The 23,804-nt window shown below is 35.7% G+C and overlaps 1 protein-coding gene across 6 annotated transcripts in view; it reads left to right on the forward strand.

Moving 5' to 3' along the window:
- The window catches only part of LOC106078363 (uncharacterized), a 32,817-nt gene extending 11,537 nt beyond the window's left edge, over positions 1-21,280 (forward strand). For all 6 annotated transcript variants that reach the window (XM_056033118.1, XM_056033116.1, XM_056033121.1 and 3 more), the window contains 7 exons: positions 709-999; positions 3,993-4,082; positions 5,566-5,672; positions 8,585-8,765; positions 12,149-12,454; positions 14,471-14,848; positions 17,393-21,280. In XM_056033118.1, coding sequence (XP_055889093.1) covers positions 709-999; positions 3,993-4,082; positions 5,566-5,672; positions 8,585-8,765; positions 12,149-12,454; positions 14,471-14,848; positions 17,393-17,433 — 1,394 coding nt within the window. In that variant the 3' untranslated portion in view covers positions 17,434-21,280. The remainder of the gene's footprint in view (positions 1-708; positions 1,000-3,992; positions 4,083-5,565; positions 5,673-8,584; positions 8,766-12,148; positions 12,455-14,470; positions 14,849-17,392) is intronic.
- The last annotated feature ends 2,524 nt before the right edge of the window (positions 21,281-23,804 follow it).

The following is a 23,804-nucleotide window of genomic DNA, read 5'->3' on the forward strand; positions in this document are numbered from 1 at the left end:
AATGTATTGTCTATCAATCAAACAATAGTTGGTGAACCATTAGTCCATTGAACCTATTGTCTGTCCATCAAACAATAGTTGGTGAACCATTTGTCCATTGAATCTATTGTCTGTCAATCAAGCAATAGTTGGTGAATCATTTGTTCATTGAATCTTTTGTGTGTCAATCAAACAATAGTTGGTGAACCATTAGTCCATTGAACCTATTGTCTGTCCATCAAACAATAGTTGGTGAACCATTTTTCTGTTGAATCTATTGTCTGTCACTCAAGCAATAGTTGGTGAACCATTACTCCATTGAACCTATTGTCTGTCCATCAAACAATAGTTGGTGAACCTTAGTCCATTGAACCTATTGTCTGTCAATCAAGCAATAGTTGGTGAATCATCTGTCCATTGAACCTATTGTCTGTCAATCAAGCAATAGTTGGTGAATCATTTGTCCATTGAACCTATCGTCTGTCAATCAAGCAATAGTTGGTGAATCATTTGTCCGTTGAACCTATCGTCTGTCAATGAAACAATTGTTGGTGAACCATTTGTCTGTTGAGCTTATTGTCTGTTAATCAAGCAATAGTTGGTGAATCATTTGTCTGTTGAGCTTATTGTCTGTTAATCAAACTATAGTTGGTGAACCATTGGTCATCTATGCAATTTAAATTAAAACCAGCTGTACCTTATAAACACATTTTGTTTCTCCTTTTTCAGATGGAAATTATGTTTCAGCACAGCCTCAGAAAATCTACGTCCAGTTTTTAAAGGCAGATGATTACTCTGCACCCGTAGGTTACAGCAAAAGTCTTAATTGTTATGTGCATGGAGAGTTAAGTTATTTGCAGACTGTAAGAGCGCAGATAGTGAAAGTGAATAAAGCCGGCGATGATGTTATACTCTCTGAAGCAAAGAACTCCAACTTTCCATCACTTTACAGAGTAGACTTATATAAACTGTATAGTTTTCCACCATATAAACTGCACATTACATTCACTATACTTTCTGGTAAGTTATTCCCCCCCCCCCCTGAATTTTTTAAAATCTATGATTATTTCAACTATGATTTCTTTGTTCCTTGTTTAAGTTGGTAGATCCAATGGTTCTGCACAGTCACTGCATAAACAACCTTCTCAACAGAAATAATAACACCTCCCTCAACATTGTATATAGGAGGCGCGGTGGCTCAGCGGTAAAGCGCTTGGCTTCTGAACCAGGGTCCCAGGCTCGAATCCTGGTGAAGACTGGAATTTTTATTTCGGGGTCCTTGGGCGCCTCTGAGCCCACCCAGCTCTAATGGGTACCTGACATTAGTTGGGGAAAAGTGAAAGCAGTTGGTCGTTGTGCTGGCCATATGACACCCTCGTTAACCATAGGCCACAGAATCAGATGACCTTTACATCATCTGCCCTATAGACCACAAGGTCTGAAAGGGGAACTTTACTTTACTTTACAACATTGTATATCAATAATAATAAGGCTTGTCTTGGATTATGAAGATGAAGGAGTGCAGTGTTTCATATGGCTGCACACTCCTAGATGTGATCTACATATTTTGTCAATCCAGTAGGCATAACCATTGTCTGCTGGTGCTTGGTTTAGGTTCTCTTTCTGATGCCTATGTCGGTCTTTGGCTGTAGATTTTCTTTTCATCTCAGAGGCATATCTTGTGGCCTTTATTATAAATAATCCAAAAGTGCTATTTGCCGTAGCAAGATATTTATCAACAAGTGGAAATGGATTGCCTGAATCAGCCAATAAAAGCAACGACTCAGCAGAGTTTAAGTCACTGGTTAACATGCATTACTAGATAAACTCATGGATAAGGGTCAGACGTAATTATTTTCTCTTTAATTAAGGTAGGGGAAATAACTTTAACTTGCGCTATACATTGATATATATGATGTTAACATTTATAAAGCGTCGTTCTCTTCCCATTCATGGACATCAGTCTTAGGAACCACGAAACTGTTACGTAACATTGTTATGGTTTAATCAATGAGCTGTTACAAGTAAAGTTCATATTAAGTTAGTTTTGCTGCTTCTTATCTCTCCTTGTAAAACTTCTTTTTGTGCTTATTAAAGTGTCTGCTGTGTATTAGCTAAACTGGTCTTCTCTTCACTTGCATTATTGTGGCGTATGTCTACTAGAATAGAACAACAACATTGAAATTCATCAATTAATCAAGTCACTATTCAGCTGACAGATATATTTATTAAGTGTAAAGTAATAGCACACTGGCATAAAGAAATACAAGTAATACTTGACAACATTAACTGTAAGATCCAATGGAATATATTATGTAAACATAATTCCAGAACCTAGTAAGGCTTTTAAACAATCATCATCATCATCAAACTCCATTTGAGTGAGGGCTTGAGAGGCTCAAATCCTCTCTTGCAAAAGCCCTGGACAAAAAAAACTGCTGTCTTGCATAGTGCATAAATGTTGCCATACAGGTAGAGAATTTTTGGTATCCCAGACCTGTCCAGACGGAGATCAACAAGTCTGGGGCAGTCAAACAGAATATGAGGCACGGTTTCCTCTTCTTCCCGGCAGCGGGGGCACCGTGAATTGAAATTAGGCCATAGCCTTGGGAAATATGAGCCAACAGGACAGTGGCCTGTCCTGCACTGTGCTATAATAGTTTGCTCAGGCCTGGACAGCCTCCACCACGGGGAATTGCGGTCAGGGTGCCTCATGCACTCCCAGACTCCGCAGGCTTTTTGGGACTTGTCCCAGCACTCAAACCATTTTTCCATTTCTGTTTTTTGAATTTTTGAGCATGATGAAAACTTACAGCCTGGTAGGAATTGGTTCTCCATGGTGGGCCAAGGAGTCTGCAATAGTGTCTACTAGTTTCAAACGTATGTCTGGGGTCGTTGGGCGACACCAAGGGGGAAGGGGATGAAAACGTTGAATGTTTTGTCGGTTGGTGGAGAGGCCAGCTTCATCAGATAGTCTAGTGGCAGGATGCATAAAAGACTGCATCTGAATACGTCTTCTGCATCTCCAATTTTAAACAATACATATTATACGTCCATTTACGTCTATGGCCATAGGGACTACTGAAGTCTGACCATGTGGTCAGCTCACAAAACGAGGCTTACCCATAATTCCCCACTAAATTTCACTTTCCATGTGAAATGTGATAAATAAGTTTTCTCAGTGAAGCTCGTTCACCTCGTGTTACTGTAGTTCTCAAACAATGCTGTGACACTCCTCACCCAGCCAATCTTATCATGTGAATGTTCTCTAGAGTTAATCCTCATCAATCTGTCTTTGGGCTTTCCATTGCTTCAGTGAGTCTCCGTTAGGGTCTAACTTGAGACTGTATTATGACCCTTGACCAAAGGGAAGGATTTTACTTAGAGTAGAGGCCAGGAATGAGAGATGGCTCTTCACTGATCCCTCTGTCCAGAGGTCCCCCTTGAACTAGATAATCATTTAATCGCTTCCATTGTTATGAGACATAATTATTGTCTGGGTTTCCCCTATCCCTGTGAGATCGAGCCCACAAGGGGTTCCTGCTTATTGCTATACTGTATCACCATCTACCTTGATAAATGACATGGAAGATGAGGCAGGTTACCAAAGGCATTCTTTGATCCTCCCTTGTGCAATGTTTATTTGCTAGAACTTGCTATGGGAGCCAACTGAAGGAAATTTTCCATCACAGTCTGTCTTCCTTTACAGATTTCTCCACAGGGGTGCTACATTGAGGCCTGGAAAGTACCCCTGCATTTACAACGCCAGGCTTTCTTTAAACTTAGATGCACTACTGAAGGAGCTGAAAGAGTTGTGGTCTGGGAGAGCTAAAATAGAATGTGTTTTATGCCAGCTGGAAAGCTTATTATCAGACAGACACTGCAAAATATAAGAACATTCTATTGGTTGTTACTGACATTCTTGTACATTTTCATTGAAATATGTAGGTTTCAAAATAAATTTTTATGTCCGTGAATTAATCTTATGTCACATTTTAATAATTTCCATACAGTTCAAACAGGGGATGATGCAGATTTCATTTGTCGGGTTGTTGATTTGAATGGAGATGTTATTGAGGATACAGTCAAATTGGTTGTCTTTAGTAAGTATTCAAAATTATTTCAACTAAAAACAAGTGGAATTATATAATTTTGTAAAAAAAAAATTGTATCAAATAATTATAATTTCAGATTTCCTGCGTCTGGATAAAATAAATAACTGCGTACAATAGAACTGATGGATGTTAGTTTGATATTAGACTAAAAAAAAAATTTAGGTATAACTTTTCTTCACAGAGTTTAGTCATTCTCTTTTAATAAAACATAGCATTAAAACACCTAATCCTGAACTTTGCAGGTACCTCTACCTCCTCTGAAGACTTGTAGCAAAATTTTACATTTCTTTTGTATGTCCAGCAATAACAAATTGTATAAATGGCATTTAATTTGGAGTCTTTTCTTCCCTCACTTTTTTTCTTTAACTTTTTAACTTGTTGTTGAAGTTCAACTTTTTATTGTGACACTAGTTAGCTTCTTTCAGTTGTAGAACGACTATGGTTATTTTGTAGAACATTTTTTCATGTGGCTGTGGCGCCCTATTCTCGAGAGGCATTGTACTCCAAACAGTAGGGTCTAGGGCTATGTCTTCCCAGTAGTCAACACCAATGTCCACTACTTTTTATACCCCATTTGATTACATCATCCACATACTGGAGTTGGGGACGAGCAGTTTTTCTTGAACCTTATTGTGTTTTTTTTTAAAATCTCCTCTTGTTTACCTCAATGAGGAGTTGGCCCCATCAGACTTGTTTCTTAAGAGGCATTGTACTCTAAACAGTACGGTCTAGGGCTATGTCTTCCTAGTAGTCAACACCAATGTCCACTGCTTTTTATACCCCATTTGATTACATCATCCACATACTGGAGTTGGGGACGAGCAGTTTTTCTTGAACCATATTGTGTTTTTTTTTTAAATCTCCTCTTGTTTTCCTCAATGAGGATAGAGGGTGGTGCTGTAGCTATTGGCCCCATCAGACTTGTTTTGTTCTTGCTGATAGTTAGCTGAATTTTTTTTGCATTTTTGAGAGAAGCAGGACATTAGTGGCTGAAGCTTCTCGTGTGTGTGTGTGCCACTACTGCTGCGTCATCCACAAATAGCTATCTCTTTCAAGGTTGGTTCTGATTGTTGTTTTTACCATCAGTCTGGTAATATTCAAAAGTTTGCTATCAGGCTTAATGTACTTTCGGACTGTTTCAGAAAGGGGAGGGTGCCATTGCATCTAGTGTTTTTGCTACCAGCCTTCTCGTGTATGGCTTTGTTGAGTTCTACTAAGGTGGGTACTTCATCTAGCTCAGACATTGTAGGCAGTTCATTGACTGAGGTAGAGAATGGACATTTTTTTGCTCTTGTCATTGATGATTTCCAGTGTTTTTAATTTTTTAGGTGCTGACGTGTTTTGGGAGAGTCCGAAAGCCGACTTGGTTCTAGGTGGAGGTGGAGTTGTCTAATCCAAGGGTTACGGTTACTGCCCTGGTTGAACTGTTCCTTATTTTGAAAAATTATCTGTCTTTATTTCTTTTCTGCAGAAAGACCAAGTGAGATATTTTGCATCAAAAAGAATATCTTCAATGAAGTTGAAATCACTTGCCAATCAAGTGTTTACCCCAAAGGCCACTGTGATGTGGTGCAAGCAGTAAGAAATACTTTTCAATTTTTGCAAAGCTTATATCAACTAACTCTGTCTGGTACAATTTTATACATGTTATTTCTCCCACTTCCCTATATCAACTCACTCTGTCTGGTACAATTTTATACATGTTATTTCTCCCACTTCCTTATATCAACTCACTCTGTCTGGTACAATTTTATACATGTTATTTCTCCCACTTCCCTATATCAACTCACTCTGTCTGGTACAATTTTATACATGTTATTTCTCCCACTTCCTTATATCTACTAACTCGGTCTGGTACAATTTTATACATGTTATTTCTCCCACTTCCCTATATCAACTAACTCTGTCTGGTACAATTTTATACATGTTATTTCTCCCACTTCCTTATATCAACTAACTCTGTCTGGTACAATTTTATACATGTTATTTCTCCCACTTCCTTATATCAACTCTGTCTGGTACAATTTTATACATGTTATTTCTCCCACTTCCTTATATCAACTCTGTCTGGTACAATTTTATACATGTTATTTCACCCACTTCCTTATATCAACTCTGTCTGGTACAATTTTATACACATTATTTCTCCCACTTCCCATTATCTAATCAAGTTGAAACTTTGCCTAATTATTCATTGTTCCTAACAAAATAATGAATAAAAAAACGAATTAGTAGTAATTATTTGATTAAGTTTGTTATACATTAAGGGAAATAAGTCTTACAGTATTGGTAGATGTGAATATAAATATACAGTGTTCTTCCCCATAAACCTTTTTTTTTGTTTTTGTTGCTGTTTTTTTTTTATAATTTTTTTTTTACTTTTTGCTTGTGTCTTAATAACATCTCCATATCTAATAGTAGTCATAGTATAGTCCTTTTTTTTTTTCACATAGCATTCTTAGAATACCATCATAAGAAGTTTACCTTTAGAGGATTAAGAGATAAGGGCATTAACCCTGTAGCTACACAATGAAAGGTACTCCTTTCAGAGCTTGTGATCTTTGGGGACAGATGATGTTTCTGTAGCCAATGTAGTTGACCAGGGTGTAGCGGTGCCAGCACAATGAGCATCCACCTTTACTTGCAATGTAGGTCAGGTCCCATTCGAGTTGGGTGGACTCTTTGAGATTCTTAAGTTCAAAATCCTTTTCTCCGCCTGGATTTGAACTCGAGTCCCCTCAGTTTGAAAGCTAAGTGATTTACTACTTGACCGCCGCACATCATTAATTATATAGTAGTAGCGTATAACAAGATCAATGATGTTGATTGTTTTTTTTCTCCTCAGGCTTCATTGCTTTGTTGTTTTTTTAAAATCATTTAAGTAGGTTATTCATTTAATTAGTATGGTAAATAATTATTGTAAACTTCCCTGTTCATTAGGATAGCCCAGTGTTTCCCAAATGTTTTCCTTAATGGAACACTTCGCACATTCTGCATATTTAGCGCACATTCTGCATATTTAGCGCACATTCTGCATATTTAGCGGAACACTTTTTTTTTTTTTAGTGAGGTTAATTCAGGTTGTGGCCTACTAGTTAGTTATTCTAGTAGTTCGTTGAACATCTGATCAGGCCTTGTGGAACACTAGGGTTCCTCGGAACACAGTTTGGGATAAGCTGGCATAGCTAATGTCCATCAGCATTCATCTCATTTTGTGTGATGATCCAACGTTGTTTTGAGACAGAATGAGGCCATCTTCTTCTTCTTCTTCCTAAACTGTCAGGTAGAGTTGAGCCTTCGGCTCTTGGAACTCTAGGCCAGCAAAAGTGAACAAGAGCTCCCTCTCACCGGCCTGTCTGACGGGTGGGTCAGACTCGTGGCAAGAGACCTCGTACAATAAAGACCCCCGCCATTTTCCTTTTCTATACCAGGCTAACTGTGCGGGACACGCCATTTATGTAACGGTTCTTGAGGAACAGCGCCTGGATTGTGACAAGGTTGTGGGAGCATTTTTACAACTCCGCACAGTGCAATGAGGATGCTCTCGCTCCCCTTGTTTTGCTACCCTTTAGCCTAATCGTTTCCTCTTACGACCGTTTCCACCCAGGCGCCACTATGAGGCAAGGTAGCATGCCCGGGAGAATGAGGCCATAAAATATAACAAAAAGTTAGAAAGAAGACAAAACTACACATAAGACAAGGCTACACTTAAACAAAGCTACACATAAGACAGTTCTTCACTTAATAAAAACGTATAATTAAGTCAAGGCACACTTAATACAAAGCTACACATAAGATAAGGCAACCTTAAATACAAAGATACACATAAGGCAATAAACTTGTTGAACTTACTGTAACTAACTGTTGTAAATTTCGTATGTAATGTCAAAGAGAAACTGGGGTATGAACGTATATCTTGTGTGCTATCGTACAAATTGTTTGCTTTAATTATGTATAGTTTTTTGTAATGCACCAATGTAAAACTAATTTCCTCACAGATAATAAAGATTGTTATTATTAGTAGTACAAAGCTACGCATAAGACAAGGCTACACTTAATACAAAGCTACACATAAGACAAGGTTACACTTAATACAAAGCTACACATAAGACAAGGTTACACTTAATACAAAGCTATGCATAAGACAAGGCTACACTTAATACAAAGCTATGCATAAGACAAGGCTACACTTAATACAAAGCTATGCATAAGACAAGGCTACACTTAATACAAAGCTATGCATAAGACAAGGCTACACTTAATACAAAGCTAAGCATAAGACAAGGCTACACTTAATACAAAGCTACGCATAAGACAAGGCTACACTTAATACAAAGCTACACTTACACTGTTTTGTTTATGAAGTTAGATGTTACATAAAACTAACTTCTGTACACTCTAAAAAAGTTCCTAAATTTCATCATCCATTTTCAATCCAATTACAGTGGGTGTATAATACATCATAGAACTTTATATTGTCATTTCATCAGAATCATCCAGACAGTATAAGCTCCAATGTCATGTACAATCAGTACCAGGAAGCCAACGGAATTTACACCACCAGCTGCACTGTTCAAATTTCCCGCTTTGGAAGCAATGTGTATGTTGTTATCTACCCTGACATGAAGGAAGGGAAGAACTTTACGGCATATTCAGAAATCATATCACGGGGTAAGTTTGAAGCTAAAGTTTTGGTTTAGTTATGTCCCCTGACACGATGGTGTAACAGTACCAATGGGTAAGTTTAAATGATTCTGTGACAAGAAAGAAACAAAAACATTGTGCTCGTATATAAGGCTTGTCTTTGAGTCTGAAGATTAATGAGGAGTGCAGAATTTCATGTGGCTGTGCAGCCCCAGCCGCTGCCTAGTTATTTTACCACATTCAGCGCAGATATAACCATTGTCCACTGGTGGTCGATTTAGATATTCTCTTTTCACCGTCCGTCTGTCCTCGGCAGTAGATTTTCTTTTGGTCTCTAATACTTATCACGCAGTCGATGAAATTGATCTTCGGCTATCTCATTCTCATTCCCTGCAACTAGGGGCTCTCCTCTATGTCATTTAAAGCAAGTTTGTGCCTAAGCTGGTCTTCGAAACATTTCCTGTTATGCTGACCACCTTTTAGCTCACCAAACAAAGCTGCTTTAGGCATAGGTTTGCCCCCCATAGGGAATACATTCTCTGCCGAGCACAACTGTTGGATCTTAAGAAATCCCTCTGTACTGTCCATACAGGCAAAATAGTTCAGTTGGCAAAATATTATTATAGTTCATGTAACACTACAAGTTACTCAGATCCAAAGCTGCACAATACAAAAGCTACACTCAACACATATCTACATACAAGTCAAGGCTACACTTAATGCAAAGCTACAGATAGTCAAGGCTACACATAATACAAAGTTACACATAAGTCAAGGCTACAGTTAATACAAGTACATAGGCTACACATGATACAAAGTTATGTGCAGTACAAAAGCTGCACACAACAAAAAGCCACACCTATTATAAAGCTTAGTAATATTGAGAAAAGATAAAAATTTTGAAAAGATTGACAACAGTGATAGATGGGATTATACAGTGAGAATGTCTTGGTTGATAAAGAAATGTCCTTCTCACATTCCTTTCCATAGTCAGCACATTTATAGTTTCGAATTTTCCAAAAGATAAGAGCATTGAGCTTATTGGGAGAAGGGGTTTCAGGAAATGGGGAAAAATGAAGGAGTAGACAGGAGCCAAAGAATAATGATTGGGTAAAGATAGTCAGGAAGCCACAACAAAAAAAATACAGACCTTCATCAACAGATGCCTGAGAAATATCCTCAAAATACACTGGTATGACAAAGTAGAAAACACCAAACTGTGGGAGATGAGTGGACAGAAAAATATAGAAGTGCAGATCTTAGAGAGGAAGTGGAGATGGATTGGTCACACCCTTAGAAAAGATACCAGCAACAGAGCTAGGCAGGTCTTAGAGTGGAACCCCCAGGGAACAAGACGCAGAGGAAGACCAAAAAGAACATGGCGACGCAGTGTACTTGAAGAAGCAGAGAAGACCGGGAAGAGCTGGGAAACCATAAAAAAACTAGCAAGAGACCGTGGAGAGTGGCATGTTTTTGTCGAGGCCCTATGTTCCATGAGGAACTCAAAGGAGTGATGATGATGATGATGAAAGATAGTCAGGAGATAAAGAAAATTAAAAAGATGAAGAAAATGAACAGTAAAGAAAATTACAAGTTTGAGAATAATGAGAAGTTAATGTTAATGATGATTAATTAAGGGGAAAGGAATTCAGAAGGGGAAAAGTTGAGGGGGGCATTTGGCCTAATGGTTTATTAAAGAAAAAAAGTACAGTTCCCCTTTCAGACCTTGCGATCTATAGAGCAGATGATGTAAAGGTCATCTGCTTCTGTGGCCCATGGTTAACGAGGGTGTCATGTGGCCAGCGCAACGACCAACAGCCTTTACTTTTCCCCAACTTAAGTCAGGTACCCAGTAGAGCTGGGTGGACTCAGAGGCACCCATCAATCCAGAAATTAAAAATCCCAGTCTTTACCAGAATTCGAACAAAGGTTCAGAAGCTAAGTGCTTTACTGCTAAGCCACCAGGTTTCCTTATTGGTTCACTGGCTACTTTAAAAGTACTCCATATTTGGACTATTTTTTATATAAATATTAGTTGATGCTAGATTAAGAATGAATACTGTTATGAAAAGGATTTACTGTATCAGTTTAGTTATTGAATACTGTTATGAAAAGGATTTACTGTATCAGTTTAGTTATTGAATACTGTTATGAAAAGGATTTACTGTATCAGTTTAGTTATTGAATACTGTTATGAAAAGGATTTACTGTATCAGTTTAGTTATTGAATACTGTTATGAAAAGGATTTACTGTGTCAGATTAGTTATTGAATACTGTTATGAAAAGGATTTACTGTATCAGTTTAGTTATTGAATACTGTTATGAAAAGGATTTACTGTATCAGTGTAGTTATTGAATACTGTTATGAAAAGGATTTACTGTATCAGTTTAGTTATTGAATACTGTTATGAAAAGGATTTACTGTATCAGTTTAGTTATTGAATACTGTTATGAAAAGGATTTACTGTATCAGTTTAGTTATTGAATACTGTTATGAAAAGGATTTACTGTATCAGTTTAGTTATTGAATACTGTTATGAAAAGGATTTACTGTGTCAGATTAGTTATTGAATACTGTTATGAAAAGGATTTACTGTATCAGTTTAGTTATTGAATACTGTTATGAAAAGGATTTACTGTATCAGTGTAGTTATTGAATACTGTTATGAAAAGGATTTACTGTATCAGTTTAGTTATTGAATACTGTTATGAAAAGGATTTACTGTATCAGTTTAGTTATTGAATACTGTTATGAAAAGGATTTACTGTGTCAGATTAGTTATTGAATACTGTTATGAAAAGGATTTACTGTATCAGTTTAGTTATTGAATACTGTTATGAAAAGGATTTACTGTATCAGTGTAGTTATTGAATACTGTTATGAAAAGGATTTACTGTATCAGTTTAGTTATTGAATACTGTTATGAAAAGGATTTACTGTATCAGTTTAGTTATTGAATACTGTTATGAAAAGGATTTACTGTATCAGTTTAGTTATTGAATACTGTTATAAAAAGGATTTACTGTATCAGTTTAGTTATTGAATAATGTTATGAAAAGGATTTACTGTGTCAGATTAGTTATTGAATACTGTTATGAAAAGGATTTACTGTGTCAGATTAGTTATTGAATACGTTATGAAAAGGATTTACTGTATCGATTGTCATTTGATATGTTTACATGTGCTTGTAACTCGTTCATAAGAATGTGTTCATGAAATGTTAAGAGACGAGTGTTGTGTAGTCATTCAGCGTATTAAAGCCGTACTATGGCGGACATGGTTTTCGACTCCTATTGTGTTATGTTCATAACAACCCAAACCCGAGGCTTCACTAAGAAACGGCTCTATGACAGTACTTTTAACAGTACTTTCAAAAATGTTTTCTTTTTTTTGTCTTTTATTTTCTAGCATCCAGTGTAGCGTATGTTACCTTCACAGCCAACAAGAATTATGGAGATGTTACAGTGGACAGCGGGGATGATGTGGATTTCAAGTGTAAAGTGAGAGGCAGTGGGGTCGTACCCTACGGCTCTGTTTATTTTTTTAAACAAAGCCTGAGTGGCGACTTGATGAAACTGCTTGTCAAAAACACCGCTGCCAAAGAGCTTGAATACGAGATAGATGAGATGACTTGTGAACATGAGGGCTACTACTATTGCCAGTATGGCTATGATTCTGACTCTCAAGAGAAAATCCGTGTTAGGGTGAAAACATGTGAGTCTCATTTCAGCTTTTGTCATAAAACACACCTTAATTATTGTATCAAACTTAAGTTACTATTTCAGTAAAATATTGGTCCATGAGGCAGATGTTAAGTTCAGTACAATGACCAACAACATTCACTTCCTGTAGCTTATTTCAGACCCCAAGTGTCAATTCATCTGGACTTGACTCTTTCTCTCCGTAATTATTTTCGATGTTCCGACGGAATTATATATTTATGTATTCCACTACCCTGTCATGATTAAACTTTAATACCTTTTTTGTTTGTTATCTGAAAATGTTGTATTTGGTATACAATTAAAGGAAAGTGCACACCCTTTTAAGATAATTTAAGTTGATGTTTATAAAACGAAGTTATAACGTATGGACCGTGGACAAGTATCCCTTAAAAGTAGATCTTGCTAGATGTAGGCAATATTTTATGATCCAAATGAAATAAAAAGTCTTTTTTTATGATAGTTATTTATAATCTCACTAAACTAATGATATATCATATATAAAACATTTCTATTAATTGTCTTGAGGTCACTATCCCATGTCACACCCCCTATACAAATTAATATAGAATAGAGCCTTTTTTAGCCGCCCAGTCTTTAAAAACATCGTTTTTTTTTGTAAATACACAATCAAAATGAAAAATGTTTTTTTCCAAAGGGAAACTACTCAAGATTTATTTTTAAGCAATTAAAAGCATTTTTTAAGGAAAGATAAATAGTTGATTTTTTAAGCATTGACGAGAATATCGTTGATTAGGCTGCATAATAGGATAAAATCAAGGATGATATCTTGGGTTAGGAGAGAAAGAGTTAAATTGATGACTTTTGATCAACAGCCTTTTAATGCTTAACGATTCAACCAACTTATCCCATATTTGTACAGTAGTGTTCATTCCGTTTGAATTTCTAAATGATCTACAGCAATCAATCATGGTTGAATCTCTCTGTGCCTTAGCTCCAAACCCTACATCACCTTTTTACAAAGCTTATATCAAGTCACTCTGTCTGTCTGGTAAAAAGTGTGTATTATTTCTCGTTCAGCCATTTTCTGATCAAATTGAAACTTTGCTCAATTATTCATTGGCATAGACAAGACATGAATCAATATAAAAAAGTGATGTGGCCTGTTTAAAATTTTGGGAATTTTGTGTGGTACATGTGCTGGACTGTCGTTCAGACTTCTCTGTGGTTCTGGGTTCATACCCTGCCCGCTGCCATCCCCTGTCATTCTGCAGGAAGTTTGGATTAAACTCTTTCAGAGCGGCGTTACTCTCAGCGAGTAACTTTGCTAGGACTGGTGAGTGCGGCGTTACTCTCAGTGAGTAACTTGGTTTATAATATTTATTTCACTATCTTTTTTATGTTAAACTTTTTATATCTCTTTTTTTTTTAATTTACCGTATGTGAGACTTATTGTTCTTTGTTTTGATAGTAAATTTGATGCAGTACCAACATGTTTAAAAAAAAAAATAGACAACATTAAAAATAGACAACATTATGTTAATGGTTCCTCTTTTTTACTTTATTTCCCGGGACCCGAAAAATGTAAATAACACAATATTCTTAGTGCATTTGTTCATCTTTTATGAAATTTAAAGTGATTAAATGTGTTAAGTATTGTGATTTTTTAATATTTATGGATTAAATATTTAATTAAAAGGTTAAATCTTTCAGTATATCAAATTTTTTAATGAATTTTTTAAATATTTTCTTTTTCCGTACTCAGTTTAAAATTAATAAAACAAATTTTGTTTCAATAATTTATTTAATTTACTATACTTTTGTAGCCCATTCATTTTCCTTTAAAATAAAATCAAACATGTTAATTTATTTAATAAGATATAAAAGTTATAGTTGATTTAGTAACTCAACCCCCTCTTGAAAATTTGTGTTCGTTCCAGAAAACTCCATTTTTTTAATCAAAATAATTCACACTGAAATAGTTAAGAAGTAAATGATTTTTTGTTTTTCTGTAGACATAAGCTCAATATTTCTCTGCTTGTTTGTTTAGGTTCAGCTTCCAGTGATTCAGATTTTGAAAATAAATACCTTCAGCGAAATTTAATCATCATCTGTGTCTTAGTCTCTGCTGGTGGATTAGCATTCATCGTTGGCATTATTGTCTGCATTTTCTGCTGTGTGAGACACCACAGGCGACAGAGGCAGCCAAGGTCAGGAAACAACGGATTCATTTTGTCTGTCCCAACTGCTCCGTACCCAGAGGAGCACGTTTATATGCAGGTCACCGAGCAGGAGGCACGTTTCCAGATAAGCCCCCCACCCTACTCAGTGGTGTGTGGCAAAGACTCCGTGCCTGACGAGATGCCGCCACCCTACCCAGGTCTCATTACAAAGAGTGGTCCTGAAACGGAAGAACATCATGGCCTAGGTAGGTAGTTAAAGTGAAGAATTTCTTCTTCCTTTCTTAAAGAACTTATCAAACTGTGTCTCTTCTTTCTTTTACTTTTAACATTTTTTCTTTGTTCTTTCTTCTACTTATAACATTTTTTCTTTGTTCTTTCTTCTACTCATAACATTTTTTCTTTGTTCTTTCTTCTACTTATAACATTTTTTCTTTGTTCTTTCTTCTACTTACAACATTTTTTCTTTGTTCTTTCTTCTAATTTGGTTTAAATACGATTTGTCGGTTATTTTTTAGAATTCAACACATATTTTTTTTCATGAAATAGTCAGGCGAAAAAAATAGGTAAACAGTAATAGCAGCTATTTCAGAAATAACAAAAAAAGCGGTACAGCCATCTGGTAGTGTTAAAGGAGGAAATACTCCCGTCACCTCAGCGTGGTACCTCCGTGGAAACCTCTGCCAGGGGAAGCGAAAAGGCTAAGTACGAGAACAAACAGGGCTCCCAGTGGGCTACTACAGATATGCTCTAGCAAGTGTACTTTCACGTGGTGGGGATGTGAGAAAGGCCTACTACCCCGTCTGACACCCATTGAACCATTTAGCGTTGAACAAAACCTGAAAATAAATGTTACCAACTCATAAACAGAATGAAAGATAAACAAATAATACACTCAGGACTAAGATAGAAATTCTTGCTAATGAATCAAAGCTAAATCAATCTTGTGCGTTTTAAACTATAGATATTGGCATTTCTAGATTTTGAGTTTGATATTTCTTAACAGGATTGTTTGGCTTTTGTTACTAGGCTGTTGTTTTTTTCAAAGATATTCCTGTATGTTTTTTTCTTTTTGGTTTTACCAGCATACTTTTTAAAATTATTTTATTTGTATTAAAAGCTAGATTTTTTTTTACAAATAACAGTTTGACTTTCTATGCTGGTTTTGATGAGGATTTTCTTCTATGGCGTATAAATATCAATAGCTAACTGTTTGATGTATCCACTGAATGTTGCTGATGTATATAATATACTATCTAGATATGACCTGCGACCTTAATTTGGGTACTATTGATCTACTGGATTGAATTTAGATCTTGACCATAAAAATAAAGTAGGGTGTGAAAATGGGTTTACCCGTTCAGCGGACATATTTATATCAAATAAAAAATACTGTGAAGGGTTTATCCGATTTGTTAAACAGTTTCTTACTTTCAAACACTTGCCTCTTGTGCACAAAGTGAAGGAGAAGAGAAGGCAGTCAATGGGTGGGGGACATCAATTTAAAAAAAAGGTTATCATTTACAGATTTACAGACCTTTTGAGAGCAGCAATTAACAATGTTATTTTATAAATAACGGGCATTCCTTCAAAACAAGATAATTACACTCTACTCTTATCCATGGTTGTGCATGTAAATTAGAGACTTGGAGTCTACAAAGTCATAGGTTTTCCTGGCTGATCCATGAAACCTGTTCCATGCTCTTATGGCACTAGGGAAGAAGCAGCACTTGTACACATTTGTCGTTTAGAGAACATATTGAAAAAGAAATGTGCTTTTATGTTTGTATCTTTCTCTTTTCCATCTCAATGGCACTACACCCCATGAAGGGCTGGCCTGCTCTTTCTATTCTAATATATCCTGGGCTTTACGTCTCCATGCCCGAACTCTTAGCTGTTGATTGTGGCCTGCCTTTGGGGCGCCTGGCTTTTGCTTTTTAGCTGGTGAACAATCTTTACTCCTCTGTTTTCTGACATTCTTTTGAGGTGATCTGCCCAACGTAATCTGTTTCTTCGTCACTATGTGAAGCAGTGAAAAAACTGAACTTATCATCAAGACTAAGACTGCTTTATTGATCCTTACGGAAATTTTTTGTGATTACAAGGACTCATTTGTCATATAAAGACAACACAACAGAAAAATACACATAAATACAACAGACAACATAAAGAGTTCATTCAGCGACTACACACAGGTATCTTGGTGCATTTCATGTTCCCTGATCAATGAGTGGCAGTGATAGAGTCTGACCGAGTGAGGTACGAACGAGTTTTTGTAACGCTCCGTTCTTGTTTTGATTGACAGCAGTCGCCCACTTCGCGACGACCTGGCGTAGTTCTGATGGAGCGGGTGGCCGTTGTCTTCCTAGATTTTTTCGATTTTTCTTAGGCATGTTTTTTTCAAAAAGTTCCTTTAAATGTGGTAATGTTGTGAGTGTAATTTTTGATGCTTTTTTAATAATGTTTTCTAGACGTCGCAACAGTTTGGATGAGGCGTTGCCTTGCCAACAACTTATTCCATATGTTAGCAGATTTTGTACAGTCGCGCCTTGTACAAAGGTGCCCTAAAGACTGTTGCCAGTAATTACAGGAGAGAAGAATGTCAAACGCTCAATATAGTATTCAACTAGATAGTTCTTAATAATATTAACAGACTGAAAATCGATCTTCCTTCTTATTGAAAATATATAGGTATAAAAAATAGTATTCTTCCTCCTTGAAATGAACTAAACCAAGAATTTTTTTTTTTTTGGTTCAATGACTAAACATTCTGTTATTTTTGTTTTGTACAGGTCCAGAGGTTGAAGTTCCACCACAATATACAAGGAAATAGAATTTACAACATCCTACATTCCTGTTCCAGTTCATGACATTCTGTTTACAAAGTTTGTTGATTTGTTTCATTGCTTTGTTATGGTGTAAATATCTCCACTTTGTACATATTCTACACACAGTCACCACACTTTGCGAGGATGTGTGCACACATACACTCACACACACCACATGTACTGCACTTTGAGATGACGTGTACACACACACATGCAACACTAGTGGAATTTGTGAGGAGCACTTAACATTTCTAAGTCTAAATGTTGATTCCACTAGCTAATTTGTAGTTACATGAATTAAATACAGGTGATTAGATCCATTTAAATGTGTTCATTTGAGTGTGCCTTACACAATACAGTGGTTTTTTTAGCCTTCAGAGACTTACAGTCTAAGTAAACATTTGTGAATCCTCACTTCTGACTGCTGTTTGAAAGGTAGTCAAGGCTGTACATGTTAAAGAACCTAAAGACACCCTAGATAAAATACCCATGTTCTTCAAAATCATTCCCATGAGTACTCATCTTTTGGCTCGTGTGTGTTTTTGTGCAAAATGTTTTTTTTTTCTTTTTCAAATGTTCATTTTCTTATAAAAAATGTTTAAATATGTTAAGGATGGTTTATTGGGTTTTCTATACAAGATGTTTAAGTCTTTCTATAGGTTGTTTTCATCACAAGATGTTTAAGTCTTTCTATAGGTTTATTCTAAACAAGATGTTTAAGTCACTATAGGTTTACTCTACATGAGATGTTTAAGTCTCTATAGGTTCACTCTACACAAGATAAGTCTCTATAAGTTCACTCCACACAAGATGTTTAAGTCTCTATAGGTTCACTCTATACATGATTTATACACCAATTCAAAGATATATTTTATACATTTTGCATACATGGTTCAAAAATGAAATCTCAGTTTCTTGGAGTCAATTATTCTGTTATTTTTTTCTAATGATTAATGTAACATTTTAATTTGTGTACCTGTTCATGGTTAAGTTGCAATGTAAAAAAAAAAATTTTAATCACAAAAAAGTATGTGACCCCAAATGGCCTTATCTTTAAAGTTTTTTTGTTTTTTTTTTAAGTTTTAAATTTTCATAAGAGGAATAAGTTAAAAGAGAGTCAAGTTTTGTGTTGTCTATGTTTAGAAAGATCAAATCAGTAAGTAGATTCCAGCCTTATGAAACTATCAAGCTACTAGTAAATTATGTAGATTCCAGCCTTATGAAACTATGAAATCATGTGTTGTCAATGAAGACTTTTGCAAAAATGCTGGACCTTTGAATGCTGTGTTCAATATATTTACATTTTGTGTGTGTCAAAACTCGTGCTTTTAGTATATCCTCTTAGTCCTTTGGTTGGCCAGTCAACAATGTCTTCTCTATTTCTATTTACAAGTGTGACGAGAAGAATATTGCCATTATTAAGTTGTTGTTTTTTTAATAGATTTTTTGTTTTCATTAATAATTTTAAAACCTTTTTTTTTTTTTTTAAATTATTTTGTGTGTCTTTCAAAAAACCTCAATGAATATTTTAGACCACAAATTGTCTTGTGTACAAAAGCAGTCCAGAGAGGAATAGCAGATTGTTTGCTATGATTTGATTCATAATGGACAAATATTGTTTTTTTTTTTCTTTCTTTTTCATTTATTTTCTTCTATAATTAGTTATGGTGATTGATGTATTATGTACATTTCAAAATTGATTTAAAAAAAAAACAAAACAAGAGGACAGAAATCATTTAATGATAATGGAAAGATTTTTTTGTAAATTAGGGGCTATAACTCTCATTCAAGTTATCAATCACAATGGTTTTATACATTAATAAAATAATGTAGCCTATAGTTTTGGCTACACATATAATAGTTTCATTTCTTTTTGTTGCTTTTATTGTCTATCTTTTTACCCTGGTTGTGATTAAATGAAAAAATAAATTACATATCAACTCCATCCTAGAAGTATCAGGCTAAAGATACCATTTTTTAATTTATTAATAAAATAAATAATTTGGAAGAAATTTTGATAAATATACCTACACATCCAAATCGTTATATTTTGGCATATTTCTCATACACTTTCTTGTAAGTTCAGTTTTAGCTCATGAGGTCCTTATATACTATCTTAGAGTTTTATACCTGAGGTTCTTATATACTATCTTAGAGTTTTATACCTGAGGTTCTTATATACTGTCTTAGAGTTTTATACCTGAGGTCCTTATATACTATCTTAGAGTTTTATACCTGAGGTCCTTATATCTAGTTGAGCTTTGGCTCTGAAATCCTTATATACTATCTAGTTGAGTTTTTTCTCTTAGGTCTTTATATACTATCTAGCTCAGTGTTAACTTCATTGTATACATTTATTATCTATTTATTAGCCTCTCCCAGCAGGAAGTAGTTTAATATACCTTAAAAAGCTACTAAGTCACCTTTTGATTGTTCTCTCACATATAGTAAAGTAGGTGTTTGTCTTAGATCAATAGATATTTTTGGCTATTAATCTTTTTTATTTCTCTATTTCTGAAATTATTTATAGGTAAAAAAAAAAAATTAGTGGAATTAGTTAGCTTTAGTTGTGTTTATTAAATAGAACAAAAAAAAAAAAGTACAACTTGTTTGATTTCCTATTTATGGTTGAGATTTGCTTTAACATAAAAGTTGAAACTTTTAATGGAGAAAAGTTATTTTTTATCTTTTTGTTTTGGTACTTTTTTTTTTTTTACTTATGTCAACCTCATTGGACTGCATCTTTGTCTGCCCCTTTGTCTGCCCAGACTTCTTTGTTAATGGTTAGGGCATTGTAGAGATGATCATCCTCTTCTTACTTGGAGGCCTTTCTTTTAGGCACTCCATGGCTCTAATTCTCAGAATTCAGTCTAGTTACTTCCTGTGGCCTATAATCCTCTTACTTGGAGGCCTTTCTTTCAGGCACTCCATGGCTAATTCTCAGAATTCAGTCGTTACTTCCTGTGGCCTATAATCATATTCCTTTGCCCTTTACACAATATAGGTGAGTGTTGATGGCTGAAATTTTTATGACCAGCACACAAAAAACAATCGCTGTTTTTTTTTTTGGGGGGTGGGGGGTGTTTGTTAAGTCTTCCCACAAATCACAGATAAACTCTGAACTCTACCATGTGCTTATCATTTCAGTGATCTTGACTTGTGTACATAAATGCTTAAAGATATATTTCTGTACATACATCTGATTGTTAACTAAAAAAAAAAAAGAGTGTACATTGTCTATTATTGGATAATTTGTTTCTTTGCTTTTTTGTTACATTTTAATTTGATCAAGAAGTTTCATTTAAAATTGTGCCTTTTGTTGTTGTTTTTTTGGCGCCCTTATTAACTCTTTCTCTTCTAATCGACGATACCATCGTTGATTTTTTCCTCAGTAAATTAAATTAATGTTTAATTTTTTAAACTTGGCTTTGAATTATATAAAAAGAGCATGCATTCCCCTTTAATTCTAGACCAACTAAAACATTTTCTGAAAACCAATGACAAAGCTATTGAAGCCCAATCATAACAGGGGTAGTGAAATAGTAATAAGCAAATGAAGAATTCCTTCAAAATGTGGAAAAATAATTACGGAGAGAAAGAGTTAAGTTTGTAGTAATCAGAAAAATATTCCAAGATCTTTGTATTTTCTGGCACAAGATCAGTACAATTTAATGTTTCTGAATGAATTTTGAAAGATTGTAAATTTCTTTACAAATATTTGTATATTTTGTCCATTCATCTCTGAATCAAAACATACACCTCTTAACATTTGGAACATTCCTCTGTAAAGATGTAAAATTCAAATTCTAATTTAATCTGAAGTACAAAATAAATTTTTATATTAATAATATCTTTTGGAGAGTCTGTGTCTTGCTTTAGAAGAAATCTTTATTAATTGCTTGTTATTTAGTTACTCAATGAGCTTTTCTATAAAAAAAAAAAGTCTGGGCCAATTAAGATATTATAGCCTAATGTTTTGAGTCATTGATTAACATGCTTGACTAGATTGACACATGAAATGCATAGGGCATAATTATCTTCTATTTTTTAAAGAAACGTCTGTAATACATAAGACCAATCGATTGGGATGTATTATGAAATTGATAGGTCTTTCTTGTGTATTGTATTCTACCAAAACATGAATCAAGGTAAGCAAAAAGACTTAATTGTCTGTGAACCATGTTCGTGAGGCAAGTGTTGGTGAACCATGTTTGTGAGGCAAGTGTTGGTGAACCATGTTAGTGAGGCAAGTGTTTGTGAACTATGATAGTGAGGCAAGTGTTGGTGAACCATGTTTGTGAGGCAAGTGTTGGTGAACTATGATAGTTAGGCAAGTGTTGGTGAACTATGTTCATGAGGAAAATGTTGGTGAAATATGATAGTGAGGCAAGTGTTGGTGAACTATGATAGTGAGGCAAGTGTTGGTGAACCATGATAGTGAGGCAAGTGTTGGTGAACTATGATAGTGAGGCAAGTGTTGGTGAACTATGATAGTGAGGAAAGTGTTTGTGAACCATGTTTGTGAGGCAAGTGTTGGTGAACTATGATAGTTAGGCAAGTATTGGTGAACTATGATAGTGAGGCAAGTGTTTGTGAACTATGATAGTGAGGCAAGTGTTGGTGAACTACGATAGTGAGGCAAGTGTTGGTGAACTATGATAGTGAGGCAAGTGTTTGTGAACTATGTTTGTGAGGCAAATGTTGGTGAACTATGTTTGTGAGGCAAGTGTTGGTGAACTATGTTTGTGAGGCAAGTGTTTGTGAACTATGTTTGTGAGGCAAGTGTTTGTGAACTATGATAGTGAGGCAAGTGTTGGTGAACCATGTTTGTGAGGCAAGTGTTGGTGAACCATGTTAGTGAGGCAAGTGTTTGTGAACTATGATAGTGAGGCAAGTGTTGGTGAACCATGTTTGTGAGGCAAGTGTTGGTGAACTATGATAGTTAGGCAAGTGTTGGTGAACTATGTTCATGAGGAAAATGTTGGTGAAATATGATAGTGAGGCAAGTGTTGGTGAACTATGATAGTGAGGCAAGTGTTGGTGAACCATGATAGTGAGGCAAGTGTTGGTGAACTATGATAGTGAGGCAAGTGTTGGTGAACTATGATAGTGAGGCAAGTGTTGGTGAACTATGATAGTGAGGCAAGTGTTTGTGAACTATGATAGTGAGGCAAGTGTTGGTGAACCATGTTTGTGAGGCAAGTGTTGGTGAACTATGATAGTGAGGAAAGTGTTGGTGAACTATGTTCATGAGGAAAATGTTGGTGAAATATGATAGTGAGGCAAGTGTTGGTGAACTATGATAGTGAGGCAAGTGTTCGTGAACCATTATAGTGAGGCAAGTGTTGGTGAACTATGATAGTGAGGCAAGTGTTGGTGAACTATGATAGTGAGGCAAGTGTTGGTGAACTATGATAGTGAGGCAAGTGTTTGTGAACTATGATAGTGAGGCAAGTGTTTGTGAACTATGTTTGTGAGGCAAGTGTTGGTGAACTATGTTTGTGAGGCAAGTGTTGGTGAACTATGATAGTGAGACAAGTGTTTGTGAACTATGTTTGTGAGGCAAGTGTTGGTGAACTATGATAGTGAGGAAAATGTTGGTGAAATATGATAGTGAGGCAAGTGTTGGTGAACCATGTTTGTGAGGCAAGTGTTGGTGAACTATGATAGTTAGGCAAGTGTTGGTGAACTATGTTCATGAGGAAAATGTTGGTGAAATATGATAGTGAGGCAAGTGTTGGTGAACTATGATAGTGAGGCAAGTGTTGGTGAACCATGATAGTGAGGCAAGTGTTGGTGAACTATGATAGTGAGGCAAGTGTTGGTTAACTATGATAGTGAGGCAAGTGTTGGTGAACTATGATAGTGAGGCAAGTGTTTGTGAACTATGATAGTGAGGCAAGTGTTGGTGAACCATGTTTGTGAGGCAAGTGTTGGTGAACTATGATAGTGAGGAAAGTGTTGGTGAACTATGTTCATGAGGAAAATGTTGGTGAAATATGATAGTGAGGCAAGTGTTGGTGAACCATGATAGTGAGGCAAGTGTTGGTGAACTATGATAGTGAGGCAAGTGTTGGTGAACCATGATAGTGAGGCAAGTGTTGGTGAACTATGATAGTGAGGCAAGTGTTGGTGAACTATGATAGTGAGGAAAGTGTTTGTGAACCATGTTTGTGAGGCAAGTGTTGGTGAACTATGATAGTTAGGCAAGTATTGGTGAACTATGATAGTGAGGCAAGTGTTTGTGAACTATGATAGTGAGGCAAGTGTTGGTGAACTACGATAGTGAGGCAAGTGTTGGTGAACTATGATAGTGAGGCAAGTGTTTGTGAACTATGTTTGTGAGGCAAATGTTGGTGAACTATGTTTGTGAGGC

The sequence above is a fragment of the Biomphalaria glabrata genome, chromosome 6 (assembly GCF_947242115.1).
Source record: "Biomphalaria glabrata chromosome 6, xgBioGlab47.1, whole genome shotgun sequence".
Taxonomy (NCBI): Eukaryota; Metazoa; Mollusca; class Gastropoda; family Planorbidae; genus Biomphalaria; species Biomphalaria glabrata.